Source organism: Ammospiza caudacuta, chromosome 16, assembly GCF_027887145.1.
Source record: "Ammospiza caudacuta isolate bAmmCau1 chromosome 16, bAmmCau1.pri, whole genome shotgun sequence".
Lineage (NCBI taxonomy): Eukaryota > Metazoa > Chordata > Aves > Passeriformes > Passerellidae > Ammospiza > Ammospiza caudacuta.
In genome coordinates, this window is record NC_080608.1 from 10,481,577 (window position 1) to 10,500,446 (window position 18,870).

The 18,870-nt window shown below is 39.9% G+C and overlaps 1 protein-coding gene across 1 annotated transcript in view; it reads left to right on the top strand.

Annotated features, from left to right (window-relative positions):
• SPOCK1 (SPARC (osteonectin), cwcv and kazal like domains proteoglycan 1) overlaps positions 1-18,870 on the top strand; it is a 264,357-nt gene that overhangs the window by 193,611 nt on the left and 51,876 nt on the right. The window contains exon 6 of the mRNA XM_058815131.1: positions 15,747-15,861. Coding sequence (XP_058671114.1) covers positions 15,747-15,861 — 115 coding nt within the window. The remainder of the gene's footprint in view (positions 1-15,746; positions 15,862-18,870) is intronic.

Genomic DNA, 18,870 nt, shown 5'->3' on the forward strand with positions numbered 1-18,870 from the left:
GATCACTCTGTGGGATTTATTGCTTTCTTAATATGCTCAAGACATCATCTGTCACTGTAGGAGCTGGGAGCACTATCAAGGGTTTTCTGTTCATTGCTCTTCTCTGCCTCCCTTATTTTACAACTTTAGCTTTGGCCTGAATCCTGGGTTTGGGAGAGTATCAGTTGCCACCCAAAGTCGGATGTGCTCTAAGCCTCCTGTTTCCTTTGTACCAGCAGTAATTTCCCTGCTTCTGCTCAGATCCAGGAAGCCACTTTTAGAAATTTTAAAAGTTAATCTTTTGACTTCACAGGTTCTTCTGGATGCATGGTTTGTCTGTTTAGTGACTTGAGTTTCACCTCTGCTTGCATGATTTTGGGAAGGTGAAGAGAAAGGAACGGTCCTTTCCTATTCCTTCCTCCCTCTAGCTGGTCCTCATGATTTCGGGTTTTATTTTCTCTACTTGCTTTGAATCTGTGAACGGAGTCTGCCCAGGCACTGCCCCAGCTCCTCGGAGCTGCACTAAACAACCAGCACTTCCCTCAGTGTTAAAAATTATAAAAAAATTGTCTCCACTTCTACCACCACCTCTATTTCCATTTCATCTCAGAGCACAAGACACTTGGCCATAAAATCAATACATTTTTTTAATACAGGTTTTATATTTAATAGCTAAATGCTTCCCTCTTACTGAGCATCACCTTTGCTGTGGGAGCAGGGTGGAGGATGTGGGATGAACCAAGCAGTCCTGCATCATTACACAGAGGATATGCTGTGGATATAAAAAGCAACAATGAATACAGGGAAAGCATTTTCCTTAGCATATCCAGGAGGCTGGGAAGGAAAGGCAGTTTTATAATTCATGTTGGGTGCCCTTGCCACTGATTGTGAATTTAGTCTTGATCTTGGCAAATCAGTCACACTTAAAGAGTGACAAGGAAATGTAGCACTGGTGACAGCCTGTATTGTGAATATTTCTAAGGTCTTGGCTAAGGCACACTTCTAGCCCAAAATATAGGCTCAAGGCCTTGCTAGACAGGCACTCTTGTCAGGGGCGATTGTGACAATCTAATCTTTCTAAATTAAATGGTTTTTTTCTATTGAGGGAGTAGTGCAAATCCATCACGTCCCCTCAGTTTCCAGCCATCAGCCCGTGCATTGCTCGGGGATGGATTTCCTTGGTGATGCCATGTACAGGCTGCAGCCTTCTGCATGCTGCTGTCGTCCTTCAGCATCACTCTGACAGCACAGTTCACCCATTTTCATCTCATTTTTAAACCAAATGATCCTGATCATGGCTCCTTCCCAGCACCTTGATGACGGGAGCCCTCCCAGCTGAGGTGAGACAACCCAGAGACCAGGAGGACGTGGAAGGGTGATGAGGCTCTCACCCATCAGGCTGTCCAACCTGTGGTGGGAATAAGGAGGGACTGAGGCCTTTCCTGAAGGATGGAGGCCAATTCTCACTGATTTTTTAAATGCTTCCCCATGGAAGTAAGGGCTCAGAGTCCCTGCCAGGCTGTCCAGGGCAAACCACTGGGTGCTGCAAAAATGAACTCCACAGTCATTAAGTGATTGATTTAAAGCAACACAGCAACTCTTTATTTCAGATATTCTTCTCATAGCACCTTCAGCCAGTGTACTAAATACTGTCAATCAAAATATTTGCATTATTTTAAATATTTTAATACAATTAATTCTTCAATATGTGCATATATGACAGTGAACAGATAAAATAGGTTAATTTGTGCTTCTATCTTCAGCAATGTTGACCTATCAAAATACTCAGTCTCCATAATGTTCAAGAGAAAAATATCACTGCTAAAATGGCAGGTGAAGCTTCAAATGCTGAAGTTGGCCCTTCTGGCACCAGTGCAAAGGAGAGACAAGGAGAGACAAGACTCTTCTCTATGAGAGAATGAGTCTGAAGCTTGGGAATCATGTAGAAACCCAGCCTGAGAATTCAGTGTCTGTTTCAGGCACTAAATGTCTGCAGGTTGGGCATATCAAAATTCATTTGAGCACTTGTTATCAGTCACTGTGGCATTAATTCTGAGCTGCAGTCACTTATTGGCTGGACTGGCCTCACTTTTATTCGTTCTTTGGGGAGCTGGACCCTTTCCAAACCCAGACAAGAAAGGCAAGTCTGCAGTTTCTGTCCAAGGCACTTTGCAGTGCTTGGCCAATGCTGCCTCTAGGACCCAATTTCCAGCCTGTCCTCTGAGCAGGCACCAACGCTGAGCTTGGAGTTTCAATGAGGCAAAGATGCCTCAAGTCCTTACAAATCAAAAGTGGCATCCTCTGGACAATTGGGGTACTGTGGCAGAAGCCACACACAGATTTTCTCTACTGCAAGAAGTAATTTCCAGGCTCAGTACAGAAGAGCTCAAAAAACTGGTTCCAAAAAAAAAGCAGTCATCTTTGACTTTGAATGTGGTGAGGCTTCAGTAGGAATTTAAAATACTGTTACAGTCTGCAGGAGATGTGATGAATTGTCATTTAGAAGTGTAATTTCTGAGTTCTATTTATGGACATTTCAGGAATGCTGCAGACCTGTGAGGGGGAAAAAAGGAAGGGTTTGTCTGGAACATCACAAGCATCTGCAACCAGCTTTGAGCTCAGCCATTTGGAACAAATGGAACATTCACATAAATGGGGGATAAATGCACGTACCAATAGATGAGTAACTAACTGGTCAACAAACTGTACAGTACTAGACATGAGAGCTTTGCTGTGTTATTCTAGGAAATAGCTCTTTCAAAAGAAGTTTAAATAAAATCTCTTTCTGACGAAAGCAGTTCAAATATCAATGGTGTATAACTGGCTGTTTGATACTATGTGAAAAATACTCATTTATTATCTAGCTAGATCTTTTGCTTCTTGAACTATTTATATTTCAGAAAAAAGATCTTAGTCTAATGGGCTGAATTCCCTTCAAAAGGGTAAATGCACTCTTCAAATGTTTTTCATGGACTTCTGAAGCACAGAAATATGACTTCAGACTGCAGTTTTCAGACTGCCTTCTATGGGGGTAAACTTTAGCAGCAACATCTTTGTATTCTTTTTTGCTCAGTCCTGTATTACACAGAAGCAGGAATAGATGGCATTTTCCAGTGCCAAAGGGTCTACTAATATTTATGAGGTCATTGTACTTGTCATGGCAGGAAAACATTTTTAATCTTCTGGAGCCTTAGAGTTCTGTGGGAGATAACATCTAAGTTTTGCTAATAAGCTTCACTCATGCTTGATGAATTTATAGTGGCAAATGAGAAGATTTATGCCACAAACTTCATCTGCCCAGTGGCCATCTGGAGACTGAGACTGTATTAGCCCTAGTATTTCGTAATTTTGCTAATGTCCAGACTATGAGCCACATTGCAGTTCTACTTTATGGTTTTCCTAAAGTAAAATTGTTGGATTTTAAGTTGGTATGTTAAATGGAGAAAACCTGAGAAGTTTTGACCCATTTGTGTGGCTCATTATGTGCAACTGTTAGCAGAAGGGAGGGGGAACACTGTTTTACTTTTCTCAAACTCCTGTAGCAATTCAGCTGTAAGGTTTAGGGGTTGCTTTCACAGAATTTGTGGCTCATGGGCTTTTCCAACTTGAAATCATTTGGTTCCAACCATTCCTTTTGTGGTTTTATTACCAGTCCTTGTGCCACTCAATGCCACTGCTGAGTTAATGCAGGTACAAGTGTGAGACTTGCCAAGAACCCATTTAGTAGTGTGCAAATGATGGGTTTGTGGAAAATGTTTACATTCTTGTTGATTTATGTTTAAAGCAAGCAGTGGATTCTGAAAGGGCATCTGTGGGCTCCTGACACAGGCTCTGAGCACTACCTTGCTTGGTCAAGAGAGGTGTGTAAGAAAAGAAAAGCTGCTTTATGAAGCCTAATTTTCAGCAACTGGGAAATAAACAATAGTCTGAAAAGAAGCCCTGTGTTTGAGTGCAGGTTTAGTACTCTTATCTGGTTAATTGGGTGTTGTCATCTCTCTGAATTTAAATAGCATTGCTCCCTTCGAACATCCCATTATATTTTCTGCTGGTTTAGAGCATTTGATATTTCCTGCTGCAGGATTGGCTGCACTTGAGCAGTACTGGGTATTTATACCTTTATACATACATAGGACTTTGATGCCTTTGTGGATGAAAGGAGTCATATAAATGGTAATTTTATTGCATAATTGTCTTACTGAATATTTTTCAAAATAATATTTAGGAGAATAGATGTAGTACATCAGGCAGTTAATCATTCTAGTCAATTAAACTTCCTTGGGATTTTTTTAAGGATTAACAAGTATTTTCTGGTGTTTATAGAACATGCGATATTTCTGTCACAAAACTTACTTGAATACAAATGTTTATTGCATCAAGGTTGCATCTTCTCATTAGAAATGCCAACAAAGTTATAAACTTTCTTGAGAAATTTACTACCCTGGTAAGAGTAGCATGTAAAGGGTTTTATTTAGGAAATATGTATGCCATAGAATATCATATTAAAATAACAAAAATGCTAAAGCTTTGGAGGAAGTTCTTCAAGTCTTTAGGTTTCTTCAGAGTCCATGACCTTTTCTTCTGCTCCCATAGGGACAGATGCTAAAGCTATTCAGAAAATCTCACTTTTGAACTCACTGGAGTAGCAAAGCTGAAATAAAAAGTGTTGTAAACTAGAATTTTGTGTTTCTTATTATGCGCTTCATTAACTAGAGGGTTTTATTTACATGAGCATTTGTCATCTCCATGTCAGATTTCTTGAAAAACAAGTTGAATTAACAGGACATGTTTAATGCAGTTCTGACAGAAAGGTTAATGAGAATTCAGAAGGCAGCAAGAAGGAAAATAATACATAGATGAAAACTACATGGAACCAGAGTAAGTTGTAATTTGGCTTGTCTTAAACAGTGGTGTTCACAAACTCTGCAGTGAATGAAATTAAAAATGTGTTGAGCAATTCCCTCCTTTGGTAATATCCAGTACTGGATATTACCTCCTTTGGTAATATCTCTTGGTTCATGGTGCAGAAGACCTAGAAGGTGGGTGCTCACTGGATGAACCATTTTGCCAAAAAATATTCAGGATGAGTCTTTCAGCCTGCATGCTTGGAAGGGAAAAGGATTTCTGCATCTGCTTGTATGAGACTGCATGGGATCAAGGTCTCATGGCTGAGAATGGCAGCAGGGACAGGTCACATCCTGATGAGAGTGGGTGCTGGTTTATGGCTGCTCTTTTCTCCCATCACTACCTTTGTTTAGCCAGCCCAGTTACTTAGAACACTGAGAAGGGGCACAGGACAGGGATTTGGCTTCCTTGCACTTAACCCTGACCCCTCCAGAACCTGCATTTTTTGTATGGCTTGTGGAAAATTCCCAGAAGTTCCCATGCCTGCCCCCAAAGCTGCAACAATTTTCCCTGAAGTAGATGATCAAAGCATGAAGCAGAAAGTTTGAGCAGCTCTGTGTCCTTGTGGCTGGTGACCTGCCCTGTGCCAGGAACAGTTCTGGGCGAGAACACGCCCTTCGAAAGGAAGTGAGCACTAAGTGAGGATTGCAAATACACAATTTGTTCTTTTTGGGAAAGCTACCAATCTTGATGATGGTAATCACAGGTCTGCTTTTCTAACTTGATTAGAATCACAGTTGTGACTGCCAAATCAAACAAATTGGCATATGATGGTCGGAACTTAAAAACCCATCAATTATGTAAACTCCTGCACTAAGGACAGCCTTAGGATTGCTGCTGGTGTTAGTTCCACTTGCCTGCTGTACATTTGGTGGGTAAAACCAGTATTATTTTTAAAATCCTTCTTTCTGCAGTCAAGGTCAAAACAGGAGAAAACTGTTATTTACATGATGAGTCATCTGATACAGTTCAAGTACTGAAAGTTGTGTTCTTGAGTGGAAGAGGAAACAAGAACATAGAGTTTATTGCACCAGCTTGCAGCTCATTATACAAGCTTAAATACAAATATCATTTGCAGTAATTTAGTTACCTTGTTCCAAGCTTTTTCCAAGCTCTATGCCTGCATTCAGTTAACCTGTAAAATTCCTTGTTTCAGTATTCCAGTGATGTGATGTAATGGTTGTAAAAAAAAACACGATTAGCTGCTTTTGGCTAACTGGCTTGTAAGAGACGTATTTCAGGATTTTTCCTCCTAATGCAGGGACTCGAGAGGGACCAGTGCCTGAGGTGCTTCAGATTTGTGGTTTTAAATGGTCTCTGACCTTCCTGAGAGGTGCAAGCCTTGTAGCAAAGGAGAAGGACTTTTATTTTTTCAGTTGCAGAATTCATATTTTGAGCTTTTTCTAGCAAACAGCTTATTTGAGCCATTTGAAACATCAAAGGAGGTGTTTCTTGGCTTGGGTACATCTTTAATTTAAAGCAGATTTATTAAAGGCCAAAACAGGATAATACTGCAAAAGGATTAGCTGTGGGTACTTGATTTCTAAGCAAACAGGCTAATTCTGCTTTCTTTGTATGGGTGTCTTTCACAGCAAGTCCATTCACTGAGCGCTGAACTAGGCCTGGGGTTTGGTTTTTCCATTTTTTATTTTTTCTTTAATTTTTTGTTGTTTCTATTGTGTTCTTTAGAAATCAGAAATGTTGCTGAAAGCTTTAACTTCAAAGCTTAAGCCTGCTTACTCTCCCTTGGTTGCTATGCTCCAAAAGACATTCCTAAAGCTTCTTTACGAGTAACTGTCATATGTTTTGTTCTTAGCATTGGAGATTGTTTGGCTTTTGTTTTGATTTCAAAATAAAAATTCTGAGAAGTCAATTAAAAAGCATGCTGGCATTCTTAGGACTTCAGTCTTGTTGCTAATCTAAAAGCAAGCAGAGCAGGGGTACTACAGGATGCTGAGTATTTTATATTTGTACTTACACTTCAGGTTTGCTCTGTCTCTAATCAACAGACAAAAAGTGTCTCTGAGAGCTGGAAGTTTGCTGGATACTGTACATTTCATACGTCTGTAACAAGGAATGAACACTGCTGGGGCCACATCATGGTCCGTGAAATCTGTCCATCCTACTGTGAACTAGTTCATCTAATAGATGTAATGATTAGGATGGGATAACTATTCTAGAGAGCAGGAATAAATATTCCCGTGGCTTCCTGAAATCTGTTATCAGAGAACAAGGAGCTGCTTGGGAACAGAAAAACTCAGACTGGCTTTCACCTCTTGCATGCAAAGACAAAGTTTGGTTAGAAAAAGATGACACATTTGAAAACCAAGCATGCATGCTGGAAAACCTGGTGTGTCCAGTTTTGCAGAGGGACTTCAGGACTTGGTGATATGATTGGCCTATGGCTGGCAGCACAAGTGAACTCCTGATTTGCTGCTTGCTGCACCACCAACTTGTCAAACAAGTCAGGGTGTTCTTTTGCAATATTTCCAGCCTTATCCTCCCACCATTTTCTAGGAAAAAAATGCAGTGAGTTCTAAGAGATCCTTGCTAGTGCAGGATGGATGAGCTCTGCTGCCCAGAGTACAGCACTTGGTCTGACCCTTGTGCTCTGTCTCTCCTGGGAGCCCCCTAGACCTTTTCCATGGATTATGAGATGGTTCCATGTACTTCCTCCTTCTCCCCAATAATTTTATAACAATGGCCCTGGGAAGCACAAAACTTTGTGACCACAAAAATCATAGAATTATTTGGGTTGTAAGGGAATTTAAAGAGCATCTTGTTCTAACCCTTCCATGGGTGGGGATAGCTGTCACTAGACCAGAGCCACATCCTACCTGGCCTTGAACAGAAATGAGCAAAACAAGACCCCAGCTGTTACTCAATATTTGTGTCAAGAGAAAAAATGGCCAGCATAGAACAAATTCAAGACTCATTCACCAACATTTCAAGAGGGGAAGCAGGTATAGTAGCAATTTTTCTTTAATTTGAAAACTTAGATACATCAGAGAGAGGGTTGAGCCTATCCTGATATTATATCAGGACTTATCCAGACTTTTCCTGATATTCAGTACATACAGCCATAAGTGGTCAGAATCCCATCCCCAGTCACATCCTGTTGTTATCAGACATCCCAAAAGTAACTGCAAATAAAGTACTAAACACTTTGTAATTACTGATTGATAGGGAGAGCCGATAGATTTTTGGGATGCTAAGATATTGCCACCATACCAATTGCATGAGGGCCTTCAGGGAACATGCCTACCCTTTATAGTGGTCACCAGCTGCTGCTTTTGGTCCAGGTATGGACAGATGGGTATGGGAATGACTGTAGATGGAGCATTGCCTCATCTGAAATCTAAATTAGTGTAGTCAGTGGCATAGCTAAATTGCTGTGTTTATAATGTGATTGACTGGGTGGAGATCCTGTGCTTGGGGATCTGAGTGCCTGGTGTTGCCTCCCCTCTGCCATATGCAGGTGGTTGTTTAGCTGGTAACAGGAGCAGCAGTGTGTGCACAGAGCCACAGATCGTTACCCCTTGATTATGTTCACGTTATCTGATGTGTCGTCTCCATGAGAGAAATTAAATTGCCTTTAGTAATTTGGAGCAAGTAAAAATGACAAATCATCCTTCTCATGTGATCAGTAAATGGCTGCAGAATGAGAATGAGAATGCATCTCAATTACATGGCAAGTACATTTCAAGCAGCATCGATCACTCCAAATCTCCAATTGTTTTTCCGTGATTTTCTTTACTTTTATTCTAAGATGGCTTTGGTCTATTAAAGGAGAAAAAAATTGTAACTTCATTCCACTTTGAATAGTGCTATTAGCTATGAACTCTCAGCTCATGATTATGAGGCATTAGAATAGGGAATAATTTCACAGAGGCAAAAGCAATACAATATAAATCTAGAAATGAAGGAAAGCAAATGCAGGAGGAAAGTGATTTTTAAAAGTCCATGGCTTGAGATACAGCAGAGTAGTGTACTGGAAAGCACAAACTCCCAAGTGCAGCTCAGAAATGCTCATCATCAGTGACCTGTCATGCAGATCTGCAGGGAGACAGCAGAGTGGACATTTAGCAGAAAAAGATTTTGTGACTGAATACAGAGTGTAGAATATGGGGTTGGGTGACTGTGCATCATCTCCTCAGCACCTCAACTCCTGCATCTATGAAACAGAACCATCTGGTACAGCCCAGAGTGTGAGGATGACCTTGGTACTCTGAAATAGTCACCAAAATCAAAGTGCCATAGCCTTTGCATTATATGTAATGGGAGGAGAGCAGGGTGGTTTGCAGATCTAAGCCAGGCTGGTGCTTTGTGTTAAATCTCAGTGAGAAGGGAGGATGGGTGTCTTTATTTATATAAGGGACAGAAGTGCTTTGTCTTCATTTCTCATTTAACTCATTGGGGTCTCATCAGCCAGTGAAGGAAAAGTTGAAATCAACATGGCACAAATGTTTCAACTTATGAATGGATTCTTCTCTGTCAAGTTCTGGCTCTGTTTGGTCTGTACTTCTCCAATAAGGACCCAGATTTCTTAAAAGATGATAAACCAACTGAGAGATTCCCACATACACCCCTTGACCTAGGTGTTTCCAGAACTGGCATCTAAATGACTTGTAAAAACAAGTTCAATTTCTTTATGATGCAGTAGATTTTGGTGCCTGGAACTGTTTTCTTGCTTGATCACAGAATAGGAAACCATTTGTTTTCATTGTCACATTACATTAATAAATGGTCCCTTGAATGTCCTTCACCTCCACATGGTCTTGTGGCCTGAATGCCATATCATCCAGCTCATGCCATCAACTGCATTTTTTAGAATTTCCTGCTTCACATTGAGCTGATTGCCACTTGTTTCTTGGGGCAATGTGCCTTGTTATAAAACAGAATTTTGTGCTTCATTGGTCTGTCCAGAAGTCCCCAAATTAGCTGATTCTGCTCTGGCTGTAAGGGCAGTTTGCAGCAACACAAGTACAGGATCATTTGCTTAGTTTGCTGCCCTGCCAGTCAAACACTGGGATGGTTCAACATGCCTACAAGCAGTCATCCTACTAACTCCTCAGCCATCAGTCATGTTGGAAAACTGTTCTTTTTTCTTTCTTTAATGAAGTCTTTAATATTTATCTTATTAATTATTATTTTTATTTCTTTATTTATTTATCAAATCATAGACTCTGCTTAGGAGCAGAGCTGACCCTCTATGGAGCAATAAAGCTCTGTGTTTTCTAAAGTCAGTCTGTCTTTGGCTGATGAAAAGAAGGAGCTCCTTCTGTTCTCCTCCTCCTGAGAAGCTGAAGGCTATTTTTAGAGAGGTGTGTACAGTTCTAATTGTAATGCAAAGCCACAAAATATGCAATTATTGCCATCCTGAATTGCATGATTGCTGCCAAATGCAACTCAGCTTGTTCTTTTCTGAAGCCCAAGAATCAATTGTTTCTTCTTGGAAAATGAATCTTCTGACTTTCCTGTTGCTCTGAAAATGGTGCTTTGTGGTTTAAACAATATTATGCTGTAATATTGTTTAAAACACAAAGTATGAAAAACATGTCACTTTCTGATTGTATCTAACAAAAATAGCTGCTAAAAATTTTAATAATTAAAAAAATTGTTTCATTTTAAAATCTTAAACCTGGCAATTCTAATCTTAAGGACTTGAGCCATGTGCTTGGAGAAGTTGCTGATGTGACTCCCTGACCTACCCTGATATTTAAAGGTTGCTGGGGTCTCATGCTTTCCTTCTGTTCCCTGGTAATTTTCCTGAGAGGGCAAAGTCCTGCAGCTGTCCCTCATTAGAGCTGCAGGATTGCAGAGGGCAGAGCTGTGCAGTGTGCACCAATTTCTGCTCCTTGGAGCTTTGCTCTGTGAGACCTTTTGGTGTTACTGCATTTGGCTGCATAAATCTGTTCAGCCCCTTTAATATCAGTGGCCTTGCACCTGGGTCTCTCTCTTCTTGACCCTCACCTGGATGCTGTTCTCTTTTTCTAGCAGATTATGAACCACCAGCCTGTCAGCTACTTGTGCAGTGAAAGACATTCTCAAATATTTGTTGTTTACCTGAGACATAACAAGGTTCTTCATGTCACTCCTTGCAGAGAGGGGAATTTCTGAGCCCATCAGCTATAACATCTGCTTCAAAGCTAGAGCTAGCACACATTTTTAAAAGCCTTTAATATGTATTTACACAATAGAGTTTATTCCACCACTGGTATGCATGCATAACTCCCATTAATATCAACACCAACTATGTATTCTCATAAGGAGAACATAGCTCCTAATTAGAGCTCCAGGATTTTAAGATATCTTTGTACAGCTTTTATTGCAAAGATTAAGTGTGCTTGCCTGGTAGCTGTTGTAAGAAGAAAAAAATGGTGTTTTTGTTATAGTTAATTTTTCCACCAGTCTCCCTTTAATTTTTGTTGCAACAGCACAAGCCAATCCCATCCTGGAGTAATGTCTGTGCAGGGCAGGGGGCCTGGCAGTGGGGAGCTGTGCTCTGTGAGCAGAAGGGTGCCCAGAGAAATGAGATGACTGCAGCAGCCACCAAGTGTTGGTCTGGCCATGGAATAGCCCCTAATGGCACCAGACAGCTGCCCAAGTGGCCAGTCCTGGGGACAGAGCTCGGCCCATATTTTCAGTGCCCACTGAGGTGCTGTGTCCCAGGGCACAGGACAGGGGGGCTCTGGTTTGCAGAGCAGCAAAAAGGCAGCAGAACCCAGGGCAGGGAGGGGAAGTGCTCAGGGACCACACAGCCCTGTCCTCAGCCCAGAATCTGAGACTCACCTCCAGACTTCACATTAGTGTCTGATTTTTTAACGAACACGAATTCATGTGATTGACTGCTGTCTCTCAATCCTTATTTCAGGATTTCAGGTTTTACAGAGCCTGAAAAGTTTGGAGAATTCCCATTAAAACTTATTGTATATGTTCAGCAATGGGAGTGCACCATCTGACATTTCTTTTGGGATTTGTAGAAGAGATACTGAACCATTTTATTGTGACAGGTTTTTTTAAAAAAACACACTTGATTTGAGTGTGTTCCAAATACTGTATTTTGTTTTCCATCTGATGAAAACTGGAAGGAGAGGCGTATAAAGAAAATGGTGATAAGAGTCCCAGCTAAGGAAGCAATGGCAAGCACAGCTCTAAAGCTTGTAAACAAACAACCCCTCTCAAAGGGGTGTCTGAATTCCAATGGATTCTAATTATCTACTAAGACAGATAGGTAGGGAACACTACTGATATCAAGAAACTATGGACTAAAAATATATACATGCTATAATTTTAGGAAATTTTAGCTTCTGCCTGTGGCAGCCACTGGGTAAAAGATAAGGTAGAAAATAATGAGCTTTTGTTATTTGTATGTGTAGTTTCAAAGAGACATATTGTGAGTGAACAAAAGATGCACCATAAAACAAACTCTGCCCTGAAATCATTCTTGGTGAAAATGTAAAAAGCTGTAGGGTGATAAAAATGCAGTGTCTTCCAGGCAAGAGCACTGTTCAACAACAAGTTTAGAGACACTGCCATTAATATGATGTAATATCACAGGAGTTTTATGCTAATTAGTATACTATAAAATTTAGCCTCCTGTTTCAGTGCTCACTCTTCCTCAAATGAGACTTCATGTTTATCTTTGTCATGTATATTGTCTGCTAATTCCTAATACCCTCCTGGTTAATTCACATTAAATTAACGATAGAAGCAACAGAAGTTTGGAACCTAGCACTTTCTCCTGTGTTAGCATGACTACAAGAAATTTTCAGTTATTGATTTTTGGCTTGTGAATCAATCACACAAAATGTCCCAGGCCCCCTGGGCCATCCTGTTACATCTCAATCACTCTGCTTTGCCACTGAAAGGTGCCATCAGGGCTGGGATGTGCTGCTGTACCTGGCTGTGTTATAAGCAAATCCATGAGCTGCTTGTGTCAGGGTGCAAAGCTCTTCACAGCATTAATGCACTGGGCTGTACAAGCTATCCATGAACACATTCAGTAGTCAAATACACACCCTTGCAGATAAGATCACAGGAACTTATTCCACAGGATTACTTACTTGCAGGTTAGATGAAAAGCTGACTGCCAGAAGTTGAAAGCCAGAATAAAGGCAGAGATTCACTGTTTTATTATATCATTAAAAAAAAAAAAAAAATCTAGATTCTCCTCTAGTAGGGACTGGAGGCTGGAGACTAACAGACAAGAATAAAATAGCTAGGAATAAATTTTATGTAGCTATTTCCTTTCTCCCTCAAATGTGAATGCTTATGCAAAACACATTGCTGTAGATTCACTGACAATAAAGAGGGAATCATTATATGAGTAGTGGATTCTCAGGGGAACACTTTAACCAAAACACACTCTGCAGTAATTTCCCACATCGTCGTTGAATAAATTAATTTATGAATTTTCCATGAATATGTTCAACCATTTCTCCCCTCATATACTTTATTGATCTCCATATACATTTAGCAACAAATAACAGAGCTGCTTTTCCATTTGCAGTAAAATAGTTTAGAGATGTTTATGTGGGCCTTGGGGTTCAGAGTAAACAAATGCAGTTCACACACCAGGGAGGCTGCAGAAAAATACAAAGCTTGCACAACCTAGGGAGCTCTACTAGAGCAGCTCAGCAGAGAGTTGAAGCATTTCCAATCATATCAGTGGCAAAATGATTCCCCTGAAATGAGAGGGACTGGCCCCAAACTGTGGGGCTGCTCCCACAGAATCCTGTGCACAATCACTGCAAGGAGCTTTGTGACTCATGTCTGCAAAATGTATAATGTCCCTTTGGTGTGAAAGACTGAGAGTGTTTCCAAGCACAGTGTATCATTTTATTGTCCATGGTCTGGAGAAAGCCAGTAGGCTCCTTATATGCTGTAGATCCAGTGGCAGAATAATCCAAAAAGTCATTATTGCTCCACAAGACATCCTCTGTGGCCACTCTGCCTCTGAATATCACTTAGTGAGGCTTAGGCAAAGTCATTAAATCCAAAGTTGAGCCACTTGTGTAGGTTGTTACAGTGAGTAAGCACACCATCACATGCAAAGTAAGAGATCTCCATCTTTTCCTTTAGGGAAGGAATAAAGAGCTACATACAGTGATTAGGTGTTGAAAAGTAGTTAGTATTATCCTAATTTAATATTTAAAATGACGGAATTCTTTAATCTTCATCCCCCAACACCAAATATCCCAAACAAGCACGGTGGGAGTATTGTGTGGTTAATCATGGGTGTAATCTTACTCACATGTGATTAATGACTGCAGCATTGTGATCTTCAGGCTGGGCTCTCCTCCTTGCCCTCAGTCAATACAAACCATTTAAGCAGCTTCTTTTTTTGGTTTGTGTTTAGCTTTTTGGGTGTCATTTTTATCAATTGTCTGGATAGCTGAGGAAAAACTTGCCTTGATGTTTCTAAGTATAAAGTTCTTCCTTTCTTAACTGCACAGGCTTGAAATAGGCTGGTGCCATCTTAAAGGTTGGTATTTGAAGTATAATTGCTAATGCTTAGATACATAATTTACATTTATTATGCATAATAAAATATGTAAGTAATTGATGTTCTGTAAGGGATTAAATGATCAACTCCAGCTGCAGGAAGAAGATTTATAGTAACACATTGACTATCAAAATATGCTGCAGAAAGTCATTGCCTTCAGGAGTGCACTCAGTGTTGTCCTTTCTCCTGTTCTCCTTTCCTTCTGATGTGCTCTCTCTTGTCTTTGTGCTCTGAGCAAAGTGTATTTATGGAGCAAACAGTTGAAAAATAAGTACATATATTCCCTTTAGTCTTGGGAGAAATTGGTGCAAAGTAGAAGCTAAGCTTGCACACTTGCAAGCTTGTGTGTGGCCCTGCATTTTCTAAATGAGAAGGGCAGGACATCACAGAGAGCACAGAATCACCCTGATGCATTGAAGGTGAGGATGGTGGGGGGATAATGTCAACAGAATGGGATGTAGGCACAGCATAATGGTCCCCTGCTGCTAGATTAAAGCTTGGGCCACCATGAGCCCTTCTAACAAAAATAAACCCTGGCAAAGCCAAGGTATTTGCCGTACTTTCAAAGCAGGAGGTATTTATCTTGTGACAACATCCATTCTCTTGGCTCCCCTGTACCAGAATTGCAGAGGATGGTGCTGTGGGTTTCAGCAGTGGCTGCTGCCCAGTGAGCTCCAGTTGCCCACTGCATCCTCCATGGTAACACCATGGTCCAGGCTCTGTGTCCTTCAGCTGTGTCAAAACACATCCTGTCCCACTGTGTAAGCATGTTGGCCTGCTTTTAAATGAATCATAATCTTCAATAAAACTCAGATCAAAGGGATTTTGCAGCCCTGAATTCCCATTTTCCTTGGCAGGGGGCAATCCCTGCAGGGAGGAGTTCCAGCCTGGGCACAACAGGCAGCACTCCCCTGTGTATCAAAAGTCCTTGGATTCTGGTCTTGTAAAAGCATGACTTGAGGAAGACAAAAAATAGAGCTGAATTTGGTTCCCTAGGTATCAAGCCAAAGGGATCATTTGTGTTTCTTTCACTTCATTTTATTACTGCATTAGTCCAGTGTCCAGCCACTGGTGCTGCTGGGCACAGAATGGGGAAATACCCATGGGGCAGTCACTGAGCAAAGGGCAACTACACAGGCACAAAGCTCTTGGGGAAAGTCAGAACTAAAATGTAGGTAATGAAAACAAGAAAGACTAGGAATAGTCAGTGTTATCTTATACAAGTATTTGCAGTAGAGACTGAAGTTTTGCAATCTATCCAATGTTATTACTGGTAACACAATTTCTCATTTAATCGACAGCTGCTATTTTATATCTTGTCCTAAATAGTATCCTTGCTCTTTTTTTATGCTTGTAGTGCAAGATGGAATTCCATGCCTGTACTTCTGGCAAAGCCATCACAGCTCGATGTGAAGGGCCCTGCCCCTGCCTGCCAGGACCTGAAAGTTTAAAACACAAGACAGAGAAAACTGGTAAGTTGAACTGTTAATGAAATCATGGCAGATGATTTGGCTCCTGCTGTGTTCTTATAAAAATGTAAGAAAGACTTTTCTTAACTGGCATCTTTTCTATGTAAGGCATTCTGAGAAAAAGGTATGGTACAACTAATCATTTTTTAAATAGGTATGCTTTCAAACACTTTAATTGCTGCAAAGCTAACTCCTACTTGAGAGAGTATCATAGGAAAACTAAATCCTGGCTAATCAAATGAAATATTTTAAATGCAAATATTTCAAATGGAAATATTGAAAAATTGTAAAAGAAAGTAGAAAAGGAAATATACTTCAGGCCTCCATTTACTTTCTAGAACAAGTGTTACTCCAGCCTACAGTTTGAAAATTCAGGTTTAGTATCATTTTTCGAAAATTGCAGACATTTTTCTGCACAGCTCTCAAACTTTGACCAAGTGTTGTAGATGGCAGTGTTCTGAAATCAATATATAACTGTACTATCGCTTTGTGTGGCTTGAGTCTTTTAGTTACAGAATGCCCACTGATAAATTGCCTTATTCATATTTTCTATTTCTTGTAGTCCTTATCAGGCCACAAGAAATATTTCTTTTTCTCTGCCCTTTCTATTTCTTTGCCCTTATCAGAAGGAGTATCAGATTAATAAATCTTCAGTGACATTTCAAGCTTACAATTTCATTCACACAAGAGAAAAAAGATTCTAATAACCCTTATCTTGATAAATGCAATTTGACAGGGTATATGTATTCTGAAACCCAGGCTTTTGTTTTGCCTGACTCAAACTTTAACTCCAGCCAACAAAGCATTAATTTAATGAATTGGGTGATCTGCAGAGCAACTTTCCTGAGGGCTTTTCAAGAGGCCAAACTTGAACTAGCAATGCTCCTGCCATTGCCCTGGTGACAAGGATATTATTATTATTATTATTATTATTATTATTATTATTATTATTATTATTATTATTATTATTATTACTATTACTATTATTACTATTATTACTATTATTACTATTATTACTATTATTACTATTATTAATGTTGGTTGTGTGGTATCTTAGTGCTTTCTCACGTGTTCACACAAAATTATTTTATTTTCTTATATGCTACAATAATATCATTAATATTGCTGAATTAGCCTAAAGATCAGTAGTTTGATTTCTCACATAAAACTCTGAAAAAACTCTGCAGACCATTGGGATTCATTTTTGCTCCTTATTTAGTTGCCAGGTTTGTGAAGTGTAATCTTAAGTAGAAAATTATTGAGAGCTAAACCTCATGCCTTATACAGACATGCCAATGGAAAAATACTAAGGAGAATAACAGTGCAAATGCTTCCAGCAAAATGGAAATGCAGTTCTTCAAGCTCACATATCAACATTTTTATGCCTATTACACAACAAGGTTAAACATATGTGGTTGTGAACTTGCAGTTTGAAGAAAGTTTGCATTAATCTTTACACATTCATTGAACCATATTCAAATATTATTCCATGATAAATTACTTTCAGAAATTAAAAATTTAAAGGAACATTTAATTTCCAAAGTAGTGTAATTCTAAATGTCATGACCTTTTTTTTATACGCTTGTGAATAAAATTGGCAGCAGCATCAAAGGAAAGCAATGTAAGTGTATGTGCTCAGAGGTAACAATGGGCTGTGGTGTTTGACTCTTATTCCTTCCTCCTCCCTGAGCTGCTTCGAAAACATCCCAGCTTTGAGGATGAAAATGAAGACTAACAATCATGTTAAAAATTGGAATTCCTTTTCCAATGCTAACTGCTGCTATGGAGACATTAATAAAATAGCACGAATGCAAGCAAAAGAAAACTACACCAGAATTATTACCTTTAATGGCAACTAACAACAATAAAATCTTTCTACCATAAAGTTAAATCTTTGAGGAGATGGCAGGATCATGTTCTTCATTTTCGTAAATGGAATTTTGAATCAGTGTCTGAGAGGTAGAAAACAGGTCTCTGTGAAGGTACTAATGGAAGATTTTGGCAAAGAAGACAAGCCCTAATGCTTTTACTTTTTGCTGTTTTAAGCCATTTAGATTCCTTTGATTTATCCAAACACTTGATATGCTTCATAAGTCACAGCAGCATCCCAGATTTACAATATGCTTTTATGATAGCTGCTGATTTTCAACTTGGCTACCCAGAGACAAAGGTTGAGCTGTAAACTGCCCTGAGGTTAGCTGCCCTTCCAGAGTGTGTATGCCCTCTGATTTAGTACTGTAAAATGAATAAGGCTATAATTTCAACAAAAGTAAAGGACTAGAAACTCTAGTGATTTCTGTCTCTCAGTGACAGAAATTATTTAAGGCACAGAACCTTATCTGCTGGTGGTTCTCAGGTACCTCTTTGCGATAGAAAGTTGAGTCCTCATCAAGCAGAACTTATTTTTAGATCAAAAGAAGCTTCCAAAAAACCCACCCTAAATAAGTTCAGATAGGAAACAAACTGTTTCAGTTCTTCAGAAGCTCCTGGCAAGTGGAGAGATTCTTGCCTTGAATGTGCTGTTCATTCTATCAAAACACCAACGCAGTGCAATGACTGGGCTGTGTCTTGGCAGGTGTGAATTTGTGGTTGCAATAATATGGTTCTGTCAGCTTCTCCCATTGCTCTGTGACTGCTGTTTGGTCTCTGTTAGTGGTGGAGGTGCTCAGGCAGGCTGGTAAATGTTTAACAGCCTGTCAGGGCTCTGTCTGACCATACCCTTTCTCTGCTTTCAAAGTGCTGTGCTCCCAGCACACCAGACTTCATTTGTTGCCATCAGGGTTGCAGAGCCACTGGAGCATGAGTGGATGCAGTAATTTAAAGTAGGTTTATCCCTGTCTGTGCATTGTGTGCTTCTGACCTTGCAGAAATGCCCAAGGCAACTTCTGAGGAAATTTTATTATCTTGATAAGGGGAATATAAAGTCAATAGGCAGAAGGAAATATATTCAAATATGCCAAGTGTTGTTTAAATTTCTAAGGAGAATCAAGGGAACATTTTTAAGTTGCAGAA